We start from the raw sequence: 24,315 nt of genomic DNA, 5'->3' as shown, positions 1-24,315 counted from the left end.
TTGGGGATGTCATTCGAAAACATAATGTTAACTTTCACTGCTATGCGGATGACACACAGCTGTACATTTCAATGAAACATGGTGAGGCCCCAAAATTTCCCTCGCTAGAAGCCTGTGTTTCAGACATAAGGAAGTGGATGGCTGAAAACGTTCTACTTTTAAACTCGGACAAAACAGAGATGCGTGTTCTAGGTCCCAAGAAACAAAGAGATCTTCTGTTGAATCTGACAATTAATCTTGATGGTTGTAAAGTCGTCTCAAATAAAACTGTGAAGGACCTCGGCATTACTCTGGACCCTGATCTCTCTTTTGACAAACATATCAAGACTGTTTCAAGGACAGCTTTTTTCCATCTACGTAACATTGCAAAAATCAGAAACGTTCTGTCCAAAAATGATGCAGAAAAATGTATCCATGCTTTTGTTACTTCTAGGTTAGACTACTGCAATGCTCTACTTTCCGGCTACCCGGATAAAGCACTAAATAAACTTCAGTTAGTGCAAAATACGGCTGCTAGAATCCTGACTAGAACCCAAAAATTTGATCATATTACTCCAGTGCTAGCCTCCCTACACTGCTAGCCTCCCTACACTGATTTTAAGGTTTTACTGCTAACCTACAAAGCACTACATGGGCTTGCTCCTACCTATCTTTCCGATTTGGTCCTGCCGTACATACCTACACGTACGCTACGGTCACAAGACGCAGGCTTCCTAATTGTCCCTAGAATTTCTAAGCAAACAGCTGGAGGCAGGGCTTTCTCCGATAGATCTCCATTTTTATGGAATGGTCTGCCTACCCATGTGAGAGACGTAGACTCGGTCTCAACTTTTAAGTCTTTACTGAAGACTCATCTCTTCAGTGGGTCATATGATTGAGTGTAGTATGGCCCAGGAGTGTGAAGGTGAACGGAAAGGCTCTGGAGCAACGAACCGCCCTTGCTGTCTCTGCCTGGCCGGTTCCCCTCTCTCCACTGGGATTCTCTGCCTCTAACCCTATTACAGGGGCTGAGTCACTGGCTTACTGGTGCTCTTCCATGCCGTCCCTAGGAGGGATGCGTCACTTGAGTGGGTTGAGTCACTGACATGATCTTCCTGTCTGGGTTGGTGACCCCCCCTTGGGTTGTGCCATGGCAGAGATCTTTGTGGGCTATACTCGGCCTTGTCTCAGGGTGGTAAGTTGGTGGTTGAAGATATCCCTCTAGTGGTGTGGGGGCTGTGCTTTGGCAAAGTGGGTGGGGTTATATCCTTCCTGTTTGGCCATGTCCGGGGGTATCATTGGATGGGGCCACAGTGTCTCCTGACCCCTCCTGTCTCAGCCTCCAGTATTTATGCTGCAGTAGTTTATGTGTTGAGGGGCTAGGGTCAGTTTGTTATATCTGGAGTACTTCTCCTGTCTTAACCGGTGTCCTGTGTGAATTTAAGTATGCTCTCTCTAATTCTCTCTTTCTTTCTCTCTCTCGGAGGACCTGAGCCCTAGGACCATGCCTCAGGACTACCTGGCATGATGACTCCTTGCTGTCCCCAGTCCACCTGGCCGTGCTGCTGCTCCAGTTTCAACTGTTCTGCCTGCGGCTATGGAACCCTGACCTGTTCACCGGACGTGCTACCTGTCCCAGACCTGCTGTTTTCAACTCTCTAGAGACCGCAGGAGCGGTAGAGATACTCTGAATGATCGGCTATGAAAAGCCAACTGACATTTACTCCTGAGGTGCTGACTTGCTGCACCCTCGACAACTACTGTGATTATTATTATTTGACCATGCTGGTCATTTATGAACATTTGAACATCTTGGCCATGTTCTGTTATAATCTCCACACAGCACAGCCAGAAGAGGACTGGCCACCCCTCATAGCCTGGTTCCTCTCTAGGTTTCTTCCTAGGTTTTGGCCTTTCTCGGGAGTTTTTCCTAGCCACCGTGCTTCTACACCTGCATTGCTTGCTGTTTGGGGTTTTAAGCTGGGTTTCTGTACAGCACTTTGAGATATCAGCTGATGTAAGAAGGGCTATATAAATACATTTGATTTGATTTGATTACAGCGATACGCCATCCCCTCTGGTTTGCGCTTAATGGGACTATCATTTGTTTTTCAACAGGACAATGATCCAAAACACACCTCCAGGCTGTGTAAGGGCTATTTGACCAAGAAGGAGAGTGATGGAGTGCTGCATCAGATGACCTGGTCTCCACAATCACCTGACCTCAACCCAATTGAGATGGTTTGGGATGAATTGGACCTCAGAGTGAAGGAAAAGCATCCAACAAGTACTCAGCATATGTGGGAACTCCTTCATGACTGTTGGAAAAGCATTCCAGGTAATACTGGTTGAGAGAATGCCAAGAGTGTGCAAATCTGTCATCAACGCAAAGAGTGGCAACTTTGAAGAATCTCAAATATAAAATATGCTTTGATTTGTTTAACACTTTTTTGGTTACTACATGATTCAAATATGTGTTATTTCATAGTTTTGATGTCTTCGCTATTATTCTACAATGTAGAAAATAGTAAAAAATAAAGAAAAACCCTTGAATGATTGGGTGTGTCCAAACTTTTGGCTGGTACGGTATATTAAGCATTATCAGATGAACTGTTTTGTACAGATAATTATCAGACTGAAATTACGAATGATGGTAAACAGTCAAATATATGTTTGTTTTTTTATCCACAAAAGTAGTGCACTGGGCCTTTACTATTCCTTTATTAGTATTAGCAGACCGATTCAGTACGGGCAAAAATGTTTTTAAATAAATCACAGCACCCCCACCCCCAAAATACTTCCCGCAGCTATGGGGGGACAGAACATCAGGATCACATCAATGAGCAAAGAGGCTCATGGGAGAAAAATTGGGCGTTGGCTATGGTGAGAAGAAGTGAGAAGTCAAAACAGACAGAAGAAGATGTGTGTGTGAGTGTGTGTTTGTTTGTGTGACCACCAATAGAACAGTAGAAGAAGAGAGCCCTCTTTGTGTTTCAAAGTTCAGGGCTAAGATTCTGACTCACAGAAAGCAGCTCTCTGACCTCTGACCCTTGACGGCTAACCCAAACCTCTCTCTTCCAGCCTGATTTCTATCCTTGTATCCTAGTAGCCTGCCCTATTTCCTCCCTACCCCTTCCCTCTGGCCCTAACCCTTTGATGTTTGAAAGTCTGTAAATGTGGAAGAAATATAATGGAAGCCTTACATTATCACTACACTGTTTGGGAGTTTGAGTAGATTTCTTTTCCATGTTTGAATGTTGACTCAGATTTGCAAAAAGGTGTGTGGATGAGCGTGGCTTTCTCCTTCTGCCCCAAGCACATTATTACACGATCATTACAGAGTTATACTGTAGTAATCAGTGTGTGTGTGTGTGTGTGTGTGTGTGTGTGTGTGTGTAGATGGTGATTGTCACCCATGTCTTCCAGATGGCCGTCGAGATTCGAGACACACAAATTTTCTCCCCTGGACAAATTTAGCTAATCCACTTTCTTCCCTCTCCCCATTTTCCCCTCCTCCCCCTCTTTCATTCCCTCCTTCCTCTCTTGTTCTTGTACTGTCGTCTCTTGGTATTGGGTGGGTGAGAGGCATTGGGGGCAGACTTACTGCCTCTGACTGACAGGAGTTATAGTAAATAAGTTAACATGAGTAAATTACACCTTTTTCCATTTTAGCATTTCTCTCTGTCACACACACACACACTGAGGTGGTGGATACAGTAATCTAGCAGGAATAAATGCATGAGACAGAAATGCATTTCCATTTCAGTCAGCCTCTGGCTCACAACTCAACACTTTGGTCCGCCACAGAAGACAGGGAAGCTAGCCTCGGGGTTGGGAACAAGACACACACACACACACACACAGAATACTGAGAAGCTAGTTTCCAGTGGTTGAGGAAGAGAAACATACATAAACACACATGAGGGGGAGTGAGCAAGTTCACACTTCTGGGAGAGAAAGAAAACACACCCATCTTCCATAATCTGACACGGTCTAGTGTTGCTGGTCTACACACATACACGCACACGCACACACAGTTGTGTTTTGGAAAATGAGGGGGAGAGTTCAGATCTAAAATTCTAGTCTGTTGTTTGTTTACGTTTCCAGGAGGGTCTCCAAGGGAAGAGATACAGCGTGGGAAGAGAGAGAGAGAGAGAGAGAGAGACAGAGAGAGAGAGAGAGAGACAGAGAGAATGGAGGGAGGGATAGAATTGAGGGAGAGAGACCATTAAAATACTATTAGGGAGGGTATAGTTCTGATCGAATCAAATCAAAGTATATTGGTCGCATACACAGATTTGCAGGCGTTATAGCAGGTGCAGGGAAATCCTTATGTTTCTATCTCCAACAGGGCAGTAGAATGTCTCACAATACAATACAAATACATAAATCGATACAAGAAATCAAGAAACGACAGAATGGGTCCAATCAGCAACCCAGAATAGATATATGACAGTGAGCATGTGTCAGAATTCAGAATATAAATATGTGGTGTGTATAGACAGTATATCATTTGTAAAGACAATGGTATGTACGGTAGGAGTTATATTAGGCTAGGTATATTACAGTAGATACATACACAGTGAGTAAACAACAGTATATTAACAGAATATGAGGGGGACAGGGTTTAATGACTCTATCTATACACGTGGCATTAGTCTCAAGGTGCAGGGCAGAGTACTGGGCAGGTAGCCGGCTAGAGACAGTGTCTAAGGTGCAGGCCAGGGTACCGGCTAGTGATAGCTTTTCAACAGTCTGATGGCCTGGAGATAGAGGCTTTTTTAAAGTTGGTCAGGACTCAGGACTCATGGTCAGGAAAACCCCTAGCTGTAGCTGTCTTGTGATTCAGTGGATGAATGTTCTTCTGGCCACTGACGACCCCTGCTGTCCTAAATCTAACGGTGCCAGTACAGACCACACCACGTTTTAATTCTGAGACCAATAGCGCCACCTACTGGTCATACTAGTTAACTGCCGTCCCCACCGAAAAACATAGTTTCCCATACTTCCATTCGCTGTAGGCTACCACACAATGGGGTAGGTAAGGGACCTTGGAGTGCAATCTTCTTAGCTTTATGATTAGGACTTTGCCAGGATTACAGTACCAGTCAAAAGTTTGTACACACCTACTCATTCAAGGGGTTGCCTTTATTGTTACTATTTTCTACGTTGTAGAATAATAGTGAAGACATCAAAACTATGAAATAACACATATGGAATCAAGTAGTAACCCAAAAAGTGTTAAACCTTTGCCTTGATGACAGCTTTGCACACTCTTGGCATTCTCTTAGCCAGCTTCATGAGGTAGTCACCTGGAATAAATTTAAATTAACAGGTGTACCTTGTTAAAAGTTCATTTGTGGAATTTCTTTCCTTCTTAATGCGTTTGAGCCAATCAGTTGTGTTGTGAAAAGGTAGGGTTGGTATGCAGAAGATAGCAGAAGATAGTAAAAGACCAAGTCCATATTATGGCAAGAACAGCTCAAATAAGCAAAGAGAAATGACAGTCCTCCATTACTTTAAGACATGAAGGTCAGTCAATCTGGAAAATTTCAAAAAAGATTTCTTTAAGTACAGCCACAAAAACCATCAAGCGCTATGATGAAACTGGCTCTTATCAGGACCGCCACAGGAAAGGAAGACCCAGAGTTACCTCTGCTGCAGAGGATAAGTTCATTAGAGTTAACTGCACCTCAGATTGCAGCCCAAATAAATGCTTCACAGACTTCAAGTAACAGACACATCTCAACATCAACTGTTCAGAGGAGACATCGTGAAATCAGGCCTACATGGTTGAATTGCTGCAAAGAAACCACTACTAAAGGACACCAATAAGAAAAAGACAACAGGACATCCTCCAAAAGTCTTCACCTCACTGTGCGTGCAGATGCACTCACACCTGCCTGCTGCCATTCCTGAGCAAGCTCTGTACTGGTGGTTCCCCCGATTCCACAGCTGAATAAACTTTAGGAGACGTTCCTGGCTCTTGCTGGACTTTCTTGGGCGCCCTGAAGCCTTCTTCACAACAATAGAACCGCTCTCCTTGAAGTTCTTGATGATCCGATAAATGGTTGATTTAGGTGCAATCTTACTGGCAGCAATATCCTTGTCTGTGAAGCCCTTTTTGTGCAAAGCAATGATGACGGCACGTGTTTCTTTGCAGGTTACCATGGTTGACAAAGGAAGAACAATGATTCCAAGCACCACCCTCCTTTTGAAGCTTCCAGTCTGTTATTCGAACTCAATCAGCATGACAGAGTGATCTCCAGCCTTGTCCTCGTCAACACTCACACCTGTGTTAATGAGAGAATCACTGACATGATGTCAGCTGGTCCTTTTGTGGCAGGGCTGAAATGTAGTGGAAATGTTTTTTGGGGATTCAGTTCATTTGCATGGCAAAGAGGGACTTTGCAATTAATTGCAATTCATCTGATCACTCTTCATAACATTCTGGAGTATATGCAAATTGCCATCATACAAACTGAGGCAGCAGACTTTGTGAAAATTCATATTTGTGTCATTCTCAACTTTTGGCCAAGACTGTACAATGTAGAAAATAGTTTTAAAAAAGTAACAAATAATTAAAGAGCAGCAGTAAAATAACAGTAGCGAGGCTATATACAGGGGGTACTGGTACAGAGTCAATGTGCGGGGCACCGGTTAGTCAAGGTAATTGAGGTAATATTTACATATAGGTAGAGTTATTAAAGTGACTATGCATAGATGATAATAAACAGAGAGAAGTAGCAGCAGTGTAAAAGAGGGGGGGGGCAATGCAAATAATCTGGGTAGCCAATTGATTAGATGTTCAGGAGTCTTGTGGCTTGGGGGTAGAAGCTGTTTAGAAACCTCTTGGACCTAGACTTGGCGTTCCGGTACCGCTTGCCGTGCGGTAGCAGAGAGAACAGTCTATGACTAGGGTGGCTGGAGTCTTTGACAATTTTTCTGGCCTTCCTCTGACACCACCTGGTATAGAGGTCCTGGATGACAGGAAGCTTGGCCCCAGTGATGTACTGGGCCATACGCACTACCCTCTGTCATGCCTTGTGGTCGGAGGCCGAGCAATTGCCATACCAGGCAGTGATGCAACCAGTCAGGATGCTCTCGATGGTGCAGCTGTAAAACCTTTTGAGGATCTGAGGACCCATGCCAAATCTTTTCAGTCCCTCTTCACGACTGTCTTGGTGTGCTTGGACCCTGTTAGTTTGTTGGTGATGTGGACGCCAAGGAACTTGAAGCCCTCAATATGCTCCACTACAGCCCCGTCGATGAGAATGGGGGCGTGCTCGGTCCTTCTTTTCCTGTAGTCCACAATCATCTCCTGTGTCTTGATCACGTTGAGGGAGAAGTTGTTGTCCTTGTGTAACGGATGTGAAATGGCTAGCTAGTTAGCGGGTACGCGCTAGTAGCATTTCAATCAGTTACGTCACTTGCTCTGAGACTTTAAGTAGGGTTTCCCCTTGCTCTGCAAGGGCCGCGGCCTTTGTGGAGCGATGGGTAACGACCGTGCTTCGTGGGCGACCGTTGTTGATGTGTGCAGAGGGTCCCAGGTTCGCGCCCGTGTCGGGGCGAGGGGACGACGTAAAGTTATACTGTTACATTGATGCTGTTGACCCGGATCACTGGTTGCTGCGGAAAAGGAGGAGGTTGAAAGGGGGGTGAGTGTAACGGATGTGAAATGGCTAGCTAGTTAGCGGGTACGCGCTAGTAGCATTTCAATCAGTTACGTCACTTGCTCTGAGACTTTAAGTAGGGTTTCCCCTTGCTCTGCAAGGGCCGCGGCCTTTGTGGAGCGATGGGTAACGACGCTTCGTGGGTGTCAGTTGCTGATGTGTGCAGAAGGTCCCTGGTTCGCGCCCGGGGCGAGGGGACGACGTAAAGTTAAACTGTTACACTTGCACCACACGGTCAGGTCTCTGACCTCCCTATAGGCTGTCTCATTGTTGTCAGTGATCAGGCCTACCACTGTTGTGTCATCAGCAAACTTAATGATGGTGTTGGAGTTGTGCCTGGCCGTGCAGTCATGAGTGAACAGGGAGTACAAGAGGGGACTGAGCACGCACCACGAAGGGCCCCCATGTTGAGGAACAGCGTGGCGGATGTGTTGTTACCTACCCTTGCTACCTGGGGGCGGCACGTCAGGAAGTCCAGGATCCAGTTGCAGAGGGAGGTGTTTAGTCCCAGGGTCCTTAGCGATGAACTTTGAGGGCACTATGGTGTTGAACGCTGAGCTGTAGTCAATGAATAGCATTCTCACATAGGTGTTCCTTTTGTCCAGGTGGGAAAGGGCAGTGTGGAGTGCAATAGAGATTGCATCATCTGTGGATCTGTTGGTGCGGTATGCAAATTTGAGTGGGTCTAGGGTTTCTGGGATAATGGTGTTGATGTGAGCCATGACCAGCCTTTCATGGCTACAGATGTGAGTGCTACGGGTCGGTAGTCATTTAGGCAGGTTACCTTAGTGTTCATGGGCACAGGGACTATGATGGTCTGCTTGAAACATGTTGGTATTACAGACTCAGACAGGGAGAGGTTGAAAATGTCAGTGAAGGCACTTGCCAGTTGGTCAGCGCATGCTCGGAGTACACGTTCTGGTAATCTGTCTGGCCCTGCAGCCTTGTGAATGTTGACCTGTTTCAAGTTCTTACTCACATAGGCTGCTATGGAGAGCATGATCACACAGTCTTCCGGAACAGCTGATGCTCCCATGCATGTTTCAGTGTTACTTGCCTCGAAGCAAGCATAGAAGTTATTTAGCTGTTTGGTAGGCTCGTGTCACTGGGCAACTCTCCGCTATGCTTCCTTTTGTAGTCTGTAATAGTTTGCAAGCCCTGCCACAGTCGGAGCCGGTGTAGTAAGATTCGATGCTTTGCCTGCTTCATGGTTCGTCAGAGGGCATAGCGGGATTTCCCCGAACATCTAACAGTTGTTTTTATTTATGAAAATCCTTAGGGGTGGAAGCTATTTACGTTTTAATCAAGTCTTTTTTCACATGTAATGATTTTAAATTCATAGAAAGTCCAAAAATACAAAAGGAATTGCCTTGTATTTTATTGATGAGGTCCCTGAATCAAAGTTGGTTGAATTCATCCAAGTGATTTGGGGTGGAAGCTACTGAAGTTATAAAGTATTTTTTTTTTATACATTAAGAAAAATAAATCATTGAAATAGCCAAAAAAAAATAAAAAATAATAATTGCCATAGATTGGTTTTATTCATCTAAGTCCTATGGGGTAGAAGTATTTACTTTTTTGGAAGCATTTATCTGTAAAGTTAATCAAAATGAATTGATGGAGTAAAAAAAAAGCTAAACAAATTGCGGTGGATTCGAGAGAAGCCGTCTCTGAACAATGTCAAATTGATTTGATAGCGATGTCATGTGGTTGAGAAACTATTGACACGTTTCATTACCATGCAAAAGTAGGCGTTGCCGTTTTAAGATGTTACCGCTAAACGGAGGGGAGCAACTTTTTAACTAAGAAAATACGACACCGAATTACAAAAACAAGGGGAGTAACTTGTTCTCGATCGTCAACTGGTTCAAAATATGTAAGAATGATATAAATTACATATTCCGTTTAAGAGGTATTAACGAGCAAAGTCCGAATCGTTAATATAAAGCTAACTACGTCTCACGTTGGGGAGATAGATAGCAATACTGGTGTTATAAAGATGAAGTTGTCTTCTGTTGTAGTAACATTGATATTAACGGTGGGTGTTCCTTATTACATCTATACACCGTTACCTGCTGCCATCGAGGAGCCTTTGAAACTGATGCTGCTGGACGCCGTATTCCGTGCTATGCTGCAAGTGGTAAGAAAGAAGAATAGCTATAAACCCAATCATAGTTTACATTGCGTTAGCTTGACAGTTATTTATGTTAACGAGTAACGTTAGTAGGCAATGCAATACTTTCTCTATTACTCGACCTATGTATCTATCAGGAATCAAGGTAAGACCCAGATGCAAGGAAGGCAGGCAGAGGTCGTAAATCCAGAGGTGGGTCAAAGGTACAGGACGGCAGGCAAAGTGGTCAGGCGGGTGGGCACAGGGTCAGGACAGGCAAGGGTCAAAACCAGGAGGACAAGAAAAGAGAGACTGGGGAAAAAGCAGGCGCTGACACAAAACCGCTGGTTGACTTGACAAACAAGACGAACTGGCAACAGACAAACAGAGGACACAGGTATAAATACACAGGGGATAATGGGGAAGATGGGAGACACCTGGAGGGGGGTGGAGACAATCACAAAGACAGGTGAAACAGATCAGGGTGGGACAGTATCGCAGCCAGGTGCAGCAGGTTTAGGCCTGTTGGTTGGAGACACAGAATTGGAGGCTATACTAGCTAGATAGTTTATAATGCAGCTAACATGTGACGCGTTGTAAAGCTAGCTAGTTAGTATGAACAAGTAGAACATGTGAACTGATGCTTTAAAACAATGCTTTACTGTGTTTTCTCCAGTCCTTGTGTGAAATCATATGTGGATAATTGATTTGAACTAGCTAAATACAGAACAAACTCATTTATTGTGTGTGTGTGTGTGTGTGTGTGTGTGTGTGTGTGTGTGTGTGTGTGTGTGTGTGTGTGTGTGTGTGTGTGTGTGTGTGTGGCCCTTCACCTAGATTTCACACAGTCATGGTGTAAGTAGTGCCTGGGGTAAAGACAAACAAACACGCCCATACACACTGGGGTGAACAGAGCACCTTTAGCCATGTTGTAACTAGTGTCAGTGTAGAAGAGAGCAACATTCACAACGTTGTCTAGACCCCAGGCTGTAGGCTAGAAGGTGAAAGGACCGACAGAGACAGATTGCTAAAAGGGACCTTGGGGAGCCCTATCCTGGTCAAAGATCTGTGCTGTCTTGCCAACTCCTATGGTAGTCATTGCCAAGGGTGTGACATTGACCATGGAGTTGGTAGGACAGAACAAACACTCACTCTCAAGTCAAAGCCCTAGCTCCTAGAACAGGGTTAGCATACTAAACTACCAGGGATACTCCAGCTCTCTCAGACCTCATTCAAATGTCTCTCTCCCTCTATCTCTCTGTCCTTCTATCTCCCTCCCCCTCTCCCCCAGGGTGACCTGTGCCAGTGTCTGGGTCTCAGTCACCACATCACAGTGATTCGGGGGCCCACATTGGGGCTGGGGTCCTCGGGGGAGATGGCGGGAGGGCAGGGAGGCGGGGTGAGGGTGAGTGACGTGGACTTTGACAGAGTCCCGGTGCGTGTGTACGAGCCCCCTGCCGCGGGGGGAGGAGATGGGGGTCTGAGGAGGGCTGTGATGTTCTACCATGGAGGAGGATGGGCCCTGGGGGCCACCAGTAAGTGTGTGTGTTTACCAGCATAAACACATCTAGTTCATGATGTAACCCTAATGTAACAACCTTTGGTTTCTCACTGTCTTCCTCTCTCTTTCTCTCCTCTACTCCCCCACCTCTCTCCCCTTCTCTCCTTCTCTACTCCCCCCACCTCTCTCTTTCTCTCCTTCTCTACTCCACCCATCTCTTTCTCTCCTTCTTTATTCCTCCCATCTCTTTCTCTCGTTCTCTTCCTCTTTCTCTCCTTCTAATCTCCCCATCTCTCTTTCTCTCCTCCTCAACTCCGTCTCTACTCCCCCATCTCTCTCTTTCTCTCCTCTACTCCCCTCCATCTCTCTCTCTTCTCCTCTACTGCCCCATCTCTCTCTCTTTCTCTCCTCCTCTACTCCCCCATCTCTCTCTCTTTCTCTCCTCCTCTACTGCCCCATCTCTCTCTCTTTCTCTCCTCCTCTACTCCCCCATCTCTCTCTTTCTCTCCTCCTCTACTCCCCCATCTCTCTCTTTCTCTTCTCCTCTACTCCCCATCTCTCTCTTTCTCTCCTCCTCTACTGCCCCATCTCTCTCTCTTTCTCTCCTCCTCTACTGCCCCATCTCTCTCTCTTTCTCTCCTCATCTACTCCCCCATCTGTCTCTCTTTCTCTCCTCTACTCCCCCATCTCTCCTCCTCTACTCCTCCACCTCTCTCTCTTTCTCTCCTCCTCTACTCCCCATCTCTCTCTCTCTCTCTCCTCCTCTACTCCTCCATCTCTCTCTCTTTCTCTCCTCTACTCCCCCATCTCTCTCTTTCTCTCCTCCTCTACTGCCCATCTCTCTCTCTATCTCTCCTCCTCTACTCCTCCTCTACTCCTCCATCTCTCTCTCTTTCTCTCCTCTACTCCTCCATCTCTCTCTCCTTCTCTACTCCCCCACCTCTCTCTTCCCCCTCCCTGTCTTCCTCTCAGAGATGGGGAGCTATGATGTCTTGTGTAGGCAGATGTCTGACGAGCTGAATGCAGTGGTTGTGTCTGTTGAGTAAGTGTCTCCTCTTTTCACACTGTATTAGCTTCAGTTACACACACACACACACACACACACACACACACACACACACACACACACACACACACACACACACACACACACACACACACACACACACACACACACACACACACACACAAAGACACACACACACACACACACTCAACATGAATGTCTTGGGTTCTTATAACGCCATAGTAACAAGTTAAGGTTTGGACAGAACTGTTAAGAGGATGAAAAAGTGTTTTTTGTCAATTTTACCATATCAAAAGTGTGTGTGTGTGTGTGTGTGTGTGTGTAGGTACCGTCTGGCTCCAGAAGTGCATTTCCCTGTGCAGTATGAGGACTGTCTGGCTGCAGCCAAGCACTTCCTGGAGCCGGGCATTCTGGGAAAGTTGTCTGTGGATCCACAGCGCGTGGCCGTGTCAGGTGACAGCGCTGGAGGAAATCTCGCTGCAGCCGTCGCACAGCAGGTACACACACACACACACACACACACACACACACACACACACACACACACACACACACACACACACACACACACACACACACACACACACACACACACACACACACACACACACACACACACACACACACACACACACACGTCTACAGAGACACACTAACACACTCTCCCTCTCTTCACAGATCTCGGTAGATGACAGTGTGAGCGTGAAGTTCAGTGTTCAGGCGTTAATCTACCCAGTCCTCCAGGGTCTAGACCTCAACACTCCATCCCACCAACAGAACCACAACATACCCATGCTACACCGCTTTATGATGGCCAGGTACACACACGTACATGTTCACACACACTGGCGCACATCTGCATGCACACACAGTCACACACAGTCACATACACACCTGTGTTAGTAACCCTCCTCTCTCTTTGTCTGTAGGTTCTGGCTGCTCTACCTGGGGGTTGATACCTCTCTCCATCCCCTCCTCTTGTCCCCCTCCATCCTCCATCATCCATCCATCCCTCCCTCCGTCCGCTCCCATCTCAACTGGACCACTCTTCTGCCGGCCAAACACATTAAGCATTACAAGCCTGTTGGCATGGAGATGGGGTCACAGGAGGTCACAGGGCAGGAGGGTGATCTTCTCCCGGGTTTGCTGGATGTCCGAGCGGCGCCACTGCTGGCGGAGCAGGGGGTTCTGGGTAGAACGCCGCGAGCTTACATTCTAACATGTGAGTACGATGTGCTCAGAGACGATGGGTTGATGTACACCAGGAGGCTACAGGACGCGGGCGTCGCGGTTTCCAGCCATCACTATGACGACGGTTTCCACGGCGCCTTGAGTTTTGCTCACTGGCCGTTTTTCTTCGATGTGGGGAAAAGAATGATCAGAGGATACATGGACTGGCTGCAGGAAAACCTCTAGTGTGTGTGTGTGTGTGTGTCTATGCAGCTGCAAACCCAAAGCCATCTTGCAGTCAGAATTTCAGACCAATGTCCAGGTTAGACAATCGGATGGTTTTTAAGGCTTTTCAACTGGGTTAAACCTGATTGTTGACCTGGGTTAGAATGTCTCTCTTACTGGGTTAAACTGGATCAAACTGGGTTGGACTGGTGTTTTAAACTGTGTTAGAATGTAAGAATATAACACAGACACTGTTCCCTGATTGTAGCTGTTTGCACTCTGGGGTGTGTGTGTGTCATAATACGTTTGGTTCAGTTAAACCCACACAGACATCATCCTATCCCAGCTCTGCTCACCTGACCTGACCAATACATATGCTGAGTTTTAAACGTGCAGTCTGTTATCTGTCTGTCAAACTAATACACTAAAATAAACTTCCATCTAAGCCAATCAATGCGCAGTGTTAGAATGCAGTAATCTGATGACTCCATAAGAGTCCTATTTCTAGAATAGATTGGGTTAAATTATGCTATGTGTACAACTGGGTTATACATCAATGCAATCTATATAGAATTGTGCCTAGATGGAAAAACAATGAGGACTCAAACGGTAGGGCCATACAACACGATCCCCTGGTGCTGTAAAAAGCAATAACAAAACTTGAAAATGAAGTATGTTCTTTAGACAGGGTATTGAGTGAGGACTTTTCAACCCACAACACTGAGAGTTTGATTGTTTTCCGCTGAACAGAATGATCTCTGTTGTCCCCTGTAACTGCTGCTGGGTGTCAGTACTTTATGTACAATTATGATTGTAATGGTTGATAGATGTTTACCCTCCAATAAATATGAATCAGTTTGAGTGTTTCTCTTGTTTTATACTGTAGACACACACACACACACACACACAGCCAGTGCAATATAGACACTAAGTTTCAAAACGATTTCAACATATAGATGAGTGACACATGTATAATGCATGATACATTTAGCATGTTGCTTATTCTACCAATCCAATGATGTTAGCTCTACAACAGTGCTTAGGAAAGGAGCTGTGGCTAGGAGGGAAGGGGCAAAGGGCGTTGGTCAGTCCGACCAATCACAGAGGAGATTCCAAACCAACTTTCGGGGAAGTGTCGTTTGTATTTCCATGACATTGATACCACAAACATTAAAGCTACAACCCCTCAAGGTTGACCTATCATATACGGTTCTTAATATGTTGACACGTGAAGTCAATCCCCATCCAGATCTACCTCGTTTTTGACTGGCCATTCAAAAATTTACTTCTGGTGATTGGCTCAAACGCGCGTCACTTTCACACAGTCCCCACCCACCCTTATACGTCAGTCAGACAACAATGGCGGCCTTCGCTGTAGCACGGAGCAGCTGCGGTCTGCTCTCCGGACTAAAATCTTCTTTTAAAACATTCGGACAGGTAAAACATGGCGTGGCTTCGGCAGCCGTTGCACAGTCCCAGCTGCAGCAAGAGTCGCGGCGGTGGTATTCCGTTAGTCATCTCTCCGTCCAGGAGAGGATAGACAGAAAGAGGAATGCTGCGCTGATCGGAGGAGGTCAGAAGAGAATTGACGCGCAACACAAAAGGGTAAATCATCTGAGCATGCGCAAGTGTCTGTCCGTTTGATGGTGTATTTATCTGTTTGTCTGTCTGTCTGTCTGTCTGTCTGTCTGTATAACATTTTGTCTGTGTAATGATTGGTGTGTGTGTCTTCTCCACAGGGGAAGCTGACAGCCAGAGAGAGAGTTGCGCTCCTGTTGGATAAAGACTCGTTTGTAGAATATGACATGTTTGTGGAACATCGCTGCTCTGACTTCGGCATGGAAGAGGACCACAACAAGGTAACACGTCACAACAGAGGTTCCTACATTTTATCCAGCCTATGGATATGTGTATTCATTTTTAAAAATGTTGATTCAGTCATCAACATGGTTTCAGTTTCCCTCTCCCTCTAGTTCGCAGGGGACAGTGTGGTGACTGGACAGGGGAGGATCAACGGAAGGCTGGTGTACGTCTTCAGTCAGGTACACACACACACACACACACACACACACACACACACACACACACACACACACACACACACACACTCATACACACACACATCAAAGTAGTTACCATTTATTTTCATAATAAATGTCTCTTGCTCTCTCTTAGGACTTCACAGTATTTGGAGGCAGTCTGTCTGGGGCTCACGCACAGAAGATCTGTAAGGTAGGAGGACGGGCTCACTCTCCAGGGCCTGATGGCCTCTCATTCATTACTTCTAGTCACATCCCTTTATGTCTGTAGATCATGGACCAGGCTATGATGGTGGGTGCTCCAGTCATTGGTCTGAACGACTCTGGCGGAGCAAGGATCCAGGAGGGGGTGGAGTCACTGGCTGGATACGCGGACATCTTCCTGGTAAGGGGGCGGGGCTTGATTGGACTGGTTACTGGGATGAGGATGACAGAAAATAAATTACATTGCTTCTAAATGTACTCTCTCTCTCTCACGCTCTCTTCCGGTCTCGCGCTCTCCCGGTCTCACGCTCTCTTCCGGTCTCTCCCGGTATCACGCTCTCTTCCGGTCTCTCCCGGTCTCACGCTCTCTTCCGGTCTCGCGCTCTCCCGGTGTCTTTGTCTCTGTAGAGGAATGTGATGGCGTCAGGTGTGGTTCCTCAGATCTCTCTGATCATGGGTCCCTGTGCTGGAGGAGCTGTCTACTCTCCTGCCCTGACCGACTTCACTTTTATGGTCAAGGTAAGACACACGGTATAGGAGAACCACAGGACCCTTCCTGCATAGATGCACTGTACAATTAATACAACTAACATGGGTTACATCTGTGTGTGTGTGTGTGTGTGTGTGTGTGTGTGTGTGTGTGTGTGTGTGTGTGTGTGTGTGTGTGTGTGTGTGTGTGTGTGTAGGACACCTCATACTTGTTCATCACAGGTCCTGACGTAGTGAAGTCTGTCACCAATGAAGACGTCACTCAGGAGGAACTGGGAGGAGCTAAAACACACACCGCCGTGTCAGGCGTCGCTCACCGTGCGTTTGAGAACGACATCGATGCTCTGCTCAACCTCCGAAACTTCTTCAACTTCCTTCCCCTTAGCAACCAGGACCCCGCCCCCGTTACCGAGTGCCACGACCCCAGGTACCCAACCACAGAACTCCTCTGACAGACTAGCCAATCACAGAACTGACCATGGCATTTGGGATTTTCCTGAAATGTAATCCATATGAATGGCCTTTGGAGGATGTTTGATCTCATCCCTCTCCTCCTCCAGTGATAGACTGGTTCCTGGTCTGGACACCATCGTTCCCTTTGAGACCACTAAAGCCTACGACATGCTGGACATCATCCAGGGGGTACGACACACACACACACACACACACACACACACACACACACACACACACACACACAGCCTGTTGTCTATTGATCTGTGGTTTTAACTTTAGATTGTGGACGAGAGGGAGTTCTTTGAGATCATGCCTAACTACGCTAAAAACATCGTAGTGGGATTCGCTCGCATGAACGGACGAACTGTTGGAATTGTAGGGAATCAACCTAAAGTAGCGTCTGGTGAGTAGAAGAGTCGGATGGATTAGTGATGATGATGGTGGTGGTTGTGATGGTGGTGGTGGTAATGTTGACGGTGGTGGTGGTGACGATAATGATGGTGGTGTGGTGGTGATGTTGATGGTGGTGGTGGTGATGACAATAATGATGGTGGTAGTGGTGATGACGATAATGACGGTGGTGATGATGATGGTGGTGGTGGTGATGACGATAATGACGGTGGTAGTGGTGATGACGATAATGACGGTGGTGATGATGATGGTGGTGGTGGTGATGACGATAATGACGGTGGTAGTGGTGGTGATACTTCTCCTGTGTGTGTGCAGGTTGTCTGGACATTAACTCATCAGTGAAGGGCGCTCGCTTCGTTCGTTTCTGCGACGCTTTCAACATCCCCATCCTCACCTTCGTGGACGTGCCCGGTTTTCTGCCAGGTAGTGCGCAAGTCTGACTTTCCTCATGAATAATTGGCACGTCAAAAAGTAGATGACTCACTTGACAGCTTTCACATAAATTGTGAAACGTCCGTACTGTGATCAACTGTCATTTCTAATCAAAACAAGTTCGATTTTTTTCAAACCAGAGAATTCCACCTTCCTCGCCGTTTCTCTCAGGTACGTCTCAGGAGTATGGCGGTATCATCCGACACGGGGCCAAGCTACTGTTTGCCTTTGCTGAGGCCACCGTCCCCAAGATCACCATCATCACTAGGAAGGCCTACGGAGGAGCGTATGACGTCATGAGTTCCAAGCACCTGAGAGGAGATGTCAACTACGCCTGGCCGTCTGCAGAGGTGGCTGTGATGGGAGCCAAGGTAACACAACACACACACACCTTCTACACAAGACCAAGGTAACGCACACAATGGGAAAAAAAAGTTCAGTGCTCACTTTAAAACATTCCCAATACATTTCTGCCTCTCTAACATGTGTTCCCAGGGTGCTGTGCAAATCATCTTCAGAGGGAAATCCAACCAGGCAGAGCAGGAGGCTGAATACGTAGAGAAGTTTGCCAACCCTTTCCCTGCTGCTGTCAGAGGTACACACACACACACGCCATCCGTTCCAACAAACCTTACACCCACTCCCCCATCGTAACCGTGTGTGTTTCAGGGTTCGTGGATGACATCATCGTGCCGTCGACCACCCGGAAGAGGATCTGTAGGGATCTGGAGGTTCTGGCCTCCAAGAAACAGACCAACCCCTGGAAGAAACACGCCAACATCCCACTCTAACACACAAACGCCTTCGACCACCCGACCTGTCGGTCTCCAATTTCACCTATAGCGTAGAGCAGGGCTCTCCAACGCTGTTCCTGGAGAGATACCATCCTGTAGGTTTTATCTCTAAACCTGTTCCTAGAGAGATACCATCCTGTAGGTTTTATCTCTAACCCTGTTCCTAGAGAGATACCATCCTGTAGGTTTTCGCTCAAACCCCAATCTAGCGCACCTGATTCAAGTAATTAGCTGAATCAGGTTAGTTACAACTGGGGTTGGATCAAAAACCTCCAGGAGGGTATCTCTCCAGGAACAGGGTTGGAGAGCCCTGGATTAGATTCACTTATCTGTCCCCAACCCTGTGGGACTTGTTAGGAAGAATCTGCCGTGAATCCATAGACTAGTTTGTTAAATAAAATGATTGAAATTGTAAAGATGTCTGTCTTTGTCCTTGTGTGAGACAGAACTTTATATCCCAATGAGAGTTTGAACGTGTGTGTGTAATATCAACGGTTTGTAATGTAATTGCTAAAATATACTTAAGTATCACAAGTATAACTTTCAAATTCCTTATATTAAGCAAACTAGACAGCACCCATTTTTATACTATATACGGAGAGCCAGAGGCACAACAACTGACATTTACAAACGAAGCATGTGTTTAGTAAGTCTTCCAGATCAGAGGCAGTAGGGATGTTCTCTTAAGTTTGAGAATTGGACCATTTCCTGTCTTGCTAAGCATCTGAAATGTAATGAGTACTTTGCGTGTCATGGAAAATGTATGGAGAAAAAAGTACATTATTTTCTTTCGGAATGTGAAGTAAAAGTGATATATAAAGACTAAAGTACAGATACTCTGTTGTTGGGGCTCAGTCTCCATAGTTCTCCCCCTCTGGAGTCAAATAGACAGCTTGTCTTATTTTTATTTATATATACACACACAGTGCATTCGGAAAGTGTTCCACATTTTGTTATGTTACTGTCTTGGAGCTCTACGGATAAGTCCTTCGACCTCATGGCTTGTTTTTTGCTCTGACATGCAGACAAACTTTGGGACCTCATATAGACTGTGTGCTTTTCCAAATCATCTCCAATCAAGTTGTAGAAAAAGCTCAAGGATGATAGATGGAAACAGAATGCACCGGAGCTCAATTTATAGTCTCATAGCAAAGAGTCTGACTATTTATCAGTTAAATTTAAAAAAATAAATGTCAACCTGTTTTCGCTTTGTCATTATGGGGTATTATGTGTCAATTGATAAGGGAAACATTTAATACATTTTTACATTTGGCTGTAACGTAACAAAATGTGAAAAAAGTCAAGGGGTCTGAATACTTTCCAAAGGCACTGTATGGAGTCTATTCTTAGAACTGGTCCAATACAGCAAAACACACAATCCAGAAATAGATTACAGATTTTATTTATTTAAAAAAGATAAGATCAACAAGTTCACAGGAAGAAAAAAAACACAGTATTTTAGAAGGTTAAAGGGCAGGTGATGCCATCGCTACAGAAAGAACCAATCATCTCTGATATTTACAGAAGGGCAGCTTAACCAGCCAGTAGAAGAACAATAGGGGTGGGTCAAAGTGATAAGACAACCAATCAACTGTTATGTGTAACTACAGCCACATCATAAGACTAGAGGGGTATTCTCTGCTGGTCTCCACCTTTATATGCACTGATCTGAAAAGAGAGGACAGGTGAAATGAATATGGTAGAAGGCTACTGGATATTAGCTGTTACCTGTCCAGGTCTTCTCATCAGTGCAGATGGAGAGGAAGTCACTTTAGACTATTGAGCCTGCACAACATCTACGGTCGCACTGGACACACCCTTATATGGCGCTTAACAGGCTGGGTATCCATGGCAACAGCCTGAGCAGTAGGGACTAATCAGATATAAGCATTTAGGCAACCGTTTGGCAACAAACAAGATACTTTTTCAGAAAGATAACTGTACAAACAAATAAATCGGACAAAAAAAATGTAAAACTCACTTCATTTAAAACTTTGTACTAAAGCTACTGAAATTCAAAATATATTTATTTTTAAAACGTTTTTAAAAAGCCGCGATTCCACCGTGGGTGTGTCTGAAGTTCTGAGGGGGAGGGGCTTGGGATTTGGCTATGACGTCACAGCCTCTTGTATGGCCAATGAGAACTCTTCTAGTTCTGGTCCCATTGGTTGCTGTTTGGTGCATTTGCCAATAAAACCAAATACAGGATATTCTCAACACTATCGAAAGGGAAGAGAGAGTAAAGAGAGATGAGACAGGAGTGAGAGAGTAAAGATAACAAATGAAAGAGTAAAGATTTATCACATTAAATATCAAGTTCCATCTGGGGGGGGGGGTCTATACATGACGTCGGAAGTGGAACGAAACAACCATACAACTGTGTGGCATGGGGGACTGTATAGCCGGGCGCACAGGGCCATGAGTACCATAGAGCTAGCGGAGAGATTAGCCAGAACGCTAACAATAACAGGAAGTTAAAACAAGTCAGTGGGAACAAACAGGAAGGGCTGAAAGTTTACAATATTTTTAAAGAAATGTGGAACAATGTTTTGTATGATATTTTGTCCGGTTTGTAGCCAACACACCCACACGTCCACTGAACGATAAAAGATCTTCTCTATGTACGATAGATACTCTGTACGATATTTTGTCCTCAGGGTTGAGTGGGATCCTTCGGCCGGCCAGTGAGTGGATCCCTCGAGCTTCAGGGTAGATCCCAACAGATCCACTCCACACACACACAAGGCCGTCAACTAGCTGATCAGAGTTCATCTGGGTGTTCAGGTGTGTGTGATAAAAGTTCTGACAGACAGTCTGATGTTTGATTGACAGCTCATCCTGTCGAAGGCCCCTCCCCCTTCCAGGAAGGACTGGGAACACTGGATCAGAACATGGGCATGGTGAAACCCTGAGATAACGGACAAAAGAGATGTCGTTAAATGACAGCTATCATCATGGATCATGTTTTAGATATCTTAGGGTCACACTGGTTTACCACTGCAAGGCTGAGTGTGTGTTTGTTCGCCTTACCGACTCGTCCTCGATCATTGCTGCTGAGTCAAAGAAGTCTGGTCTGAGCTCCGCCCTCTCACGCCTGTTCCTGGAGGGAGGCTGGAACGATAGAACGCGAGAATCAACGAATGATGCGATATAGACTGGCCGAATTACACAACAGAATTGACGATCGAAAACGACAGAATCAAACACGACAGACAGGAAGTGATGTCACAGCGACAGGAAGTGATGTCACTGACCAGGTCGATGACCATGGTGTCTTCGAACTCCTCGTTCATGTCCTCCAGTTGACCTCGCGATGACATCATGACGTCCTCAAAGATTGGCTCCGCGTCATCCTCCATCAGACCACGACTAGAGAGAGGTGGGGGGGTCAGTACATACACACACTAGACACACACACACACACACACACACACTAGACACGTACACAGTTTGTCTGACAGTCTGGTTGCGGGCCTTCATGTAGTTCATGGCTGTTCTATCCTTCCTGCTGTCCTCCATCTTCTGTTGGCCTAGCCAAGACATCTGCATCTGGGGACTGCAGAGGAGAGGGTTACACACACACACAGACAGTGGACGTGCGTACACACACACACACACACACACACACACACTTACTTGTGTACATAATCGTTCTCTGAGCCAGGTTCAGAGTCGTGGTCAGGTAGGTGTGTGTCCGCCGCCTGCCGTGGGTTTTCTCTGAGGACAGTGGAGGTGAGCTGAGGGGTGGTTAGCGCCCCCGGTGTCTGGAGGCTGTCATTACCACGAAGCCAGGAGGCCTCCACACTACTCTCCTCTAGTGGGCCGACAGAGAGAGAGAGACAGATAAAAACACACATTTTAGCAACATCTGTAGGTACTTGTATTTATACAGGGAGTGTACAAAACATTAGGAACACCTGCTCTTTCCATGACAGACTGACCTGGTGAATCCAGGTGAAAGCTATGATCCCTTATTGATGTCACTTGTTAAATCCCCATCAATCAGTGTAGATGAAGGGGAGGAGAGGTTAAAGAAGGATTTGAGACAAATGAGACATGGATTGTGTACACGTGCCATTCAGAGGGTGAATGGGCGAGACAAAAGATTTAGGTGCCTTTGAACAGGGTACGGTAGTAGGTGTCAGGCTCACTGGTTCCAGTGTATCAAGAACTGCAACGCTGCTGTTTTTTACATTTTTACACTGTGTATCAAGAAGGGTCCACCAACCAAAGGACATCCAGCCAACAAGACAACTGTGAGAAGCATTGGAGTCAACATGGGCCAGCATCCCAGTGGAACGCTTTCGACACCTTGTAGTCCATGCCCCGAAGAATTGAGACTGTTCAATATTAGGAAGGTGTTCCTAATGTTTTGTACACTCAATGTATGTCTCTGAGATAGACCCACCCTCGATGCGTTTACTCTTGTGTATTGGCGTCCGTCCCTTCTTGCTGCGGATGGAGCTGGTCTTGCTGCTGGCGCCTGACGTTACCGACATCCGGTCCCCATCCTCTCCTCCTGTTAGCAGACTGTTCCGGTAGGAGATTAACGGCAGCCACACGTCCTCACGACGCTCCGACATCGACTCTGACATGAACTTCTCCAGATACGAGTGACTGGGAGGAGAGAGACGGGTTACACACACAGTCTGCTTATTGTGCCATAATAATTTGACAGACACACACACACACACACACACACACACACACACACACACACACACAGGGCAGGTACTTACACAGTCTTCTTGTCCTGTCGCAGCAGTTTGGAGGAGAACTCTGAGAGGACCTCTAGGAAGGCCAGGTTAGGAGGAGGGAACTCTGCACCATGGGGGTTCTGGTACTTAAAGGCAAACTCTATACCATCCCTGTGGAGGGGGGAGACAGGAAAAGAGACGAGGGGTGAGACAGGTGAGAGGAAGAGTGGGACGAGGGGGGAGAGAGGTGAGAGGAAGAGTGGGACGAGGGGGGAGAGAGGTGAGAGGAAGAGTGGGACGAGGGGGGAGAGCGGTGAGAGGAAGAGTGGGACGAGAGCGGTGAGAGGAAGAGTGGGACGAGAGAGGTGAGAGGAAGAGTGGGACGAGAGAGGTGAGAGGAAGAGTGGGACGAGAGAGGTGAGAGGAAGAGTGGGACGAGAGAGGTGAGAGGAAGAGTGGGACGAGAGAGGTGAGAGGAAGAGTGGGACGAGAGAGGTGAGAGGAAGAGTGGGACGAGAGAGGTGAGAGGAAGAGTGGGACGAGAGAGGTGAGAGGAAGAGTGGGACGAGAGAGGTGAGAGGAAGAGTGGGACGAGAGAGGTGAGAGGAAGAGTGGGACGAGAGAGGTGAGAGGAAGAGTGGGACGAGAGAGGTGAGAGGAAGAGTGGGACGAGAGAGGTGAGAGGAAGAGTGGGACGAGAGAGGTGAGAGGAAGAGTGGGACGAGAGAGGTGAGAGGAAGAGTGGGACGAGAGAGGTGAGAGGAAGAGTGGGACGAGAGAGGTGAGAGGAAGAGTGGGACGAGAGAGGTGAGAGGAAGAGTGGGACGAGAGAGGTGAGAGGAAGAGTGGGACGAGAGAGGTGAGAGGAAGAGTGGGACGAGAGAGGTGAGAGGAAGAGTGGGACGAGAGAGGTGAGAGGAAGAGTGGGACGAGAGAGGTGAGAGGAAGAGTGGGACGAGAGAGGTGAGAGGAAGAGTGGGACGAGAGAGGTGAGAGGAAGAGTGGGACGAGAGAGGTGAGAGGAAGAGTGGGACGAGAGAGGTGAGAGGAAGAGTGGGACGAGAGAGGTGAGAGGAAGAGTGGGACGAGAGAGGTGAGAGGAAGA

The 24,315-nt window shown here is 46.6% G+C and overlaps 3 protein-coding genes across 4 annotated transcripts in view; 2 read left to right on the top strand and 1 right to left on the bottom strand.

The window, feature by feature from the left end:
- Nucleotides 1–9,401: 9,401 nt before the first annotated feature.
- LOC129859777 (neutral cholesterol ester hydrolase 1-like) lies at nt 9,402–14,549 on the top strand. The gene is made up of 6 exons (XM_055929883.1): nt 9,402–9,792; nt 11,057–11,300; nt 12,239–12,308; nt 12,619–12,790; nt 12,972–13,111; nt 13,223–14,549. Exons 1-6 carry the CDS (start codon nt 9,652–9,654, stop codon nt 13,707–13,709), a joined length of 1,254 nt encoding a protein of 417 aa, XP_055785858.1. The 5' UTR covers nt 9,402–9,651; the 3' UTR covers nt 13,710–14,549.
- Nucleotides 14,550–15,021: 472 nt separating this feature from the next.
- LOC129859776 (propionyl-CoA carboxylase beta chain, mitochondrial-like) lies at nt 15,022–18,929 on the top strand. Its single transcript, XM_055929882.1, has 13 exons — nt 15,022–15,293; nt 15,428–15,547; nt 15,662–15,730; nt 15,864–15,920; nt 15,999–16,112; nt 16,340–16,450; nt 16,618–16,847; nt 16,981–17,062; nt 17,156–17,279; nt 17,603–17,710; nt 17,891–18,090; nt 18,215–18,314; nt 18,389–18,929. Exons 1-13 carry the CDS (start codon nt 15,048–15,050, stop codon nt 18,508–18,510), a joined length of 1,683 nt encoding a protein of 560 aa, XP_055785857.1. The 5' UTR covers nt 15,022–15,047; the 3' UTR covers nt 18,511–18,929.
- A 970-nt stretch (nt 18,930–19,899) lies between these two features.
- LOC129859774 (cohesin subunit SA-1-like) overlaps nt 19,900–24,315 on the bottom strand; it is a 45,430-nt gene continuing 41,014 nt past the window's right edge. For both annotated transcript variants that reach the window (XM_055929881.1, XM_055929880.1), the window contains exons 20-26: nt 23,253–23,381; nt 22,922–23,130; nt 22,150–22,327; nt 21,959–22,069; nt 21,768–21,882; nt 21,544–21,624; nt 19,900–21,421 (exon numbers count right to left, since the gene is read on the bottom strand). In XM_055929881.1, coding sequence (XP_055785856.1) covers nt 21,398–21,421; nt 21,544–21,624; nt 21,768–21,882; nt 21,959–22,069; nt 22,150–22,327; nt 22,922–23,130; nt 23,253–23,381 — 847 coding nt within the window. In that variant the 3' untranslated portion in view covers nt 19,900–21,397. The remainder of the gene's footprint in view (nt 21,422–21,543; nt 21,625–21,767; nt 21,883–21,958; nt 22,070–22,149; nt 22,328–22,921; nt 23,131–23,252; nt 23,382–24,315) is intronic.

This window comes from Salvelinus fontinalis, chromosome 7 (assembly GCF_029448725.1).
Source record: "Salvelinus fontinalis isolate EN_2023a chromosome 7, ASM2944872v1, whole genome shotgun sequence".
Lineage (NCBI taxonomy): Eukaryota > Metazoa > Chordata > Actinopteri > Salmoniformes > Salmonidae > Salvelinus > Salvelinus fontinalis.
The sequence above is the reverse complement of the archived record's forward strand: the minus strand, read 5'-3'. Positions and strand labels throughout refer to the sequence as shown.

What these genes read in the sequence shown, in the direction of transcription:
- LOC129859776 (XM_055929882.1), top strand. Translation starts at nt 15,048, where the DNA reads ATGGCGGCCTTCGCTGTAGCACGGAGCAGCTGCGGTCTGCTCTCCGGA. An exon ending in GATACGCGGACATCTTCCTG is followed by an intron (nt 16,113 to 16,339) that starts GTAAGGGGGCGG and finishes TTGTCTCTGTAG; the next exon opens with AGGAATGTGATGGCGTCAGG. An exon ending in ACTTCACTTTTATGGTCAAG is followed by an intron (nt 16,451 to 16,617) that starts GTAAGACACACG and finishes GTGTGTGTGTAG; the next exon opens with GACACCTCATACTTGTTCAT.
- LOC129859777 (XM_055929883.1), top strand. Translation starts at nt 9,652, where the DNA reads ATGAAGTTGTCTTCTGTTGTAGTAACATTGATATTAACGGTGGGTGTT. An exon ending in TCCGTGCTATGCTGCAAGTG is followed by an intron (nt 9,793 to 11,056) that starts GTAAGAAAGAAG and finishes CCTCTCCCCCAG; the next exon opens with GGTGACCTGTGCCAGTGTCT. An exon ending in CACCGCTTTATGATGGCCAG is followed by an intron (nt 13,112 to 13,222) that starts GTACACACACGT and finishes CTTTGTCTGTAG; the next exon opens with GTTCTGGCTGCTCTACCTGG.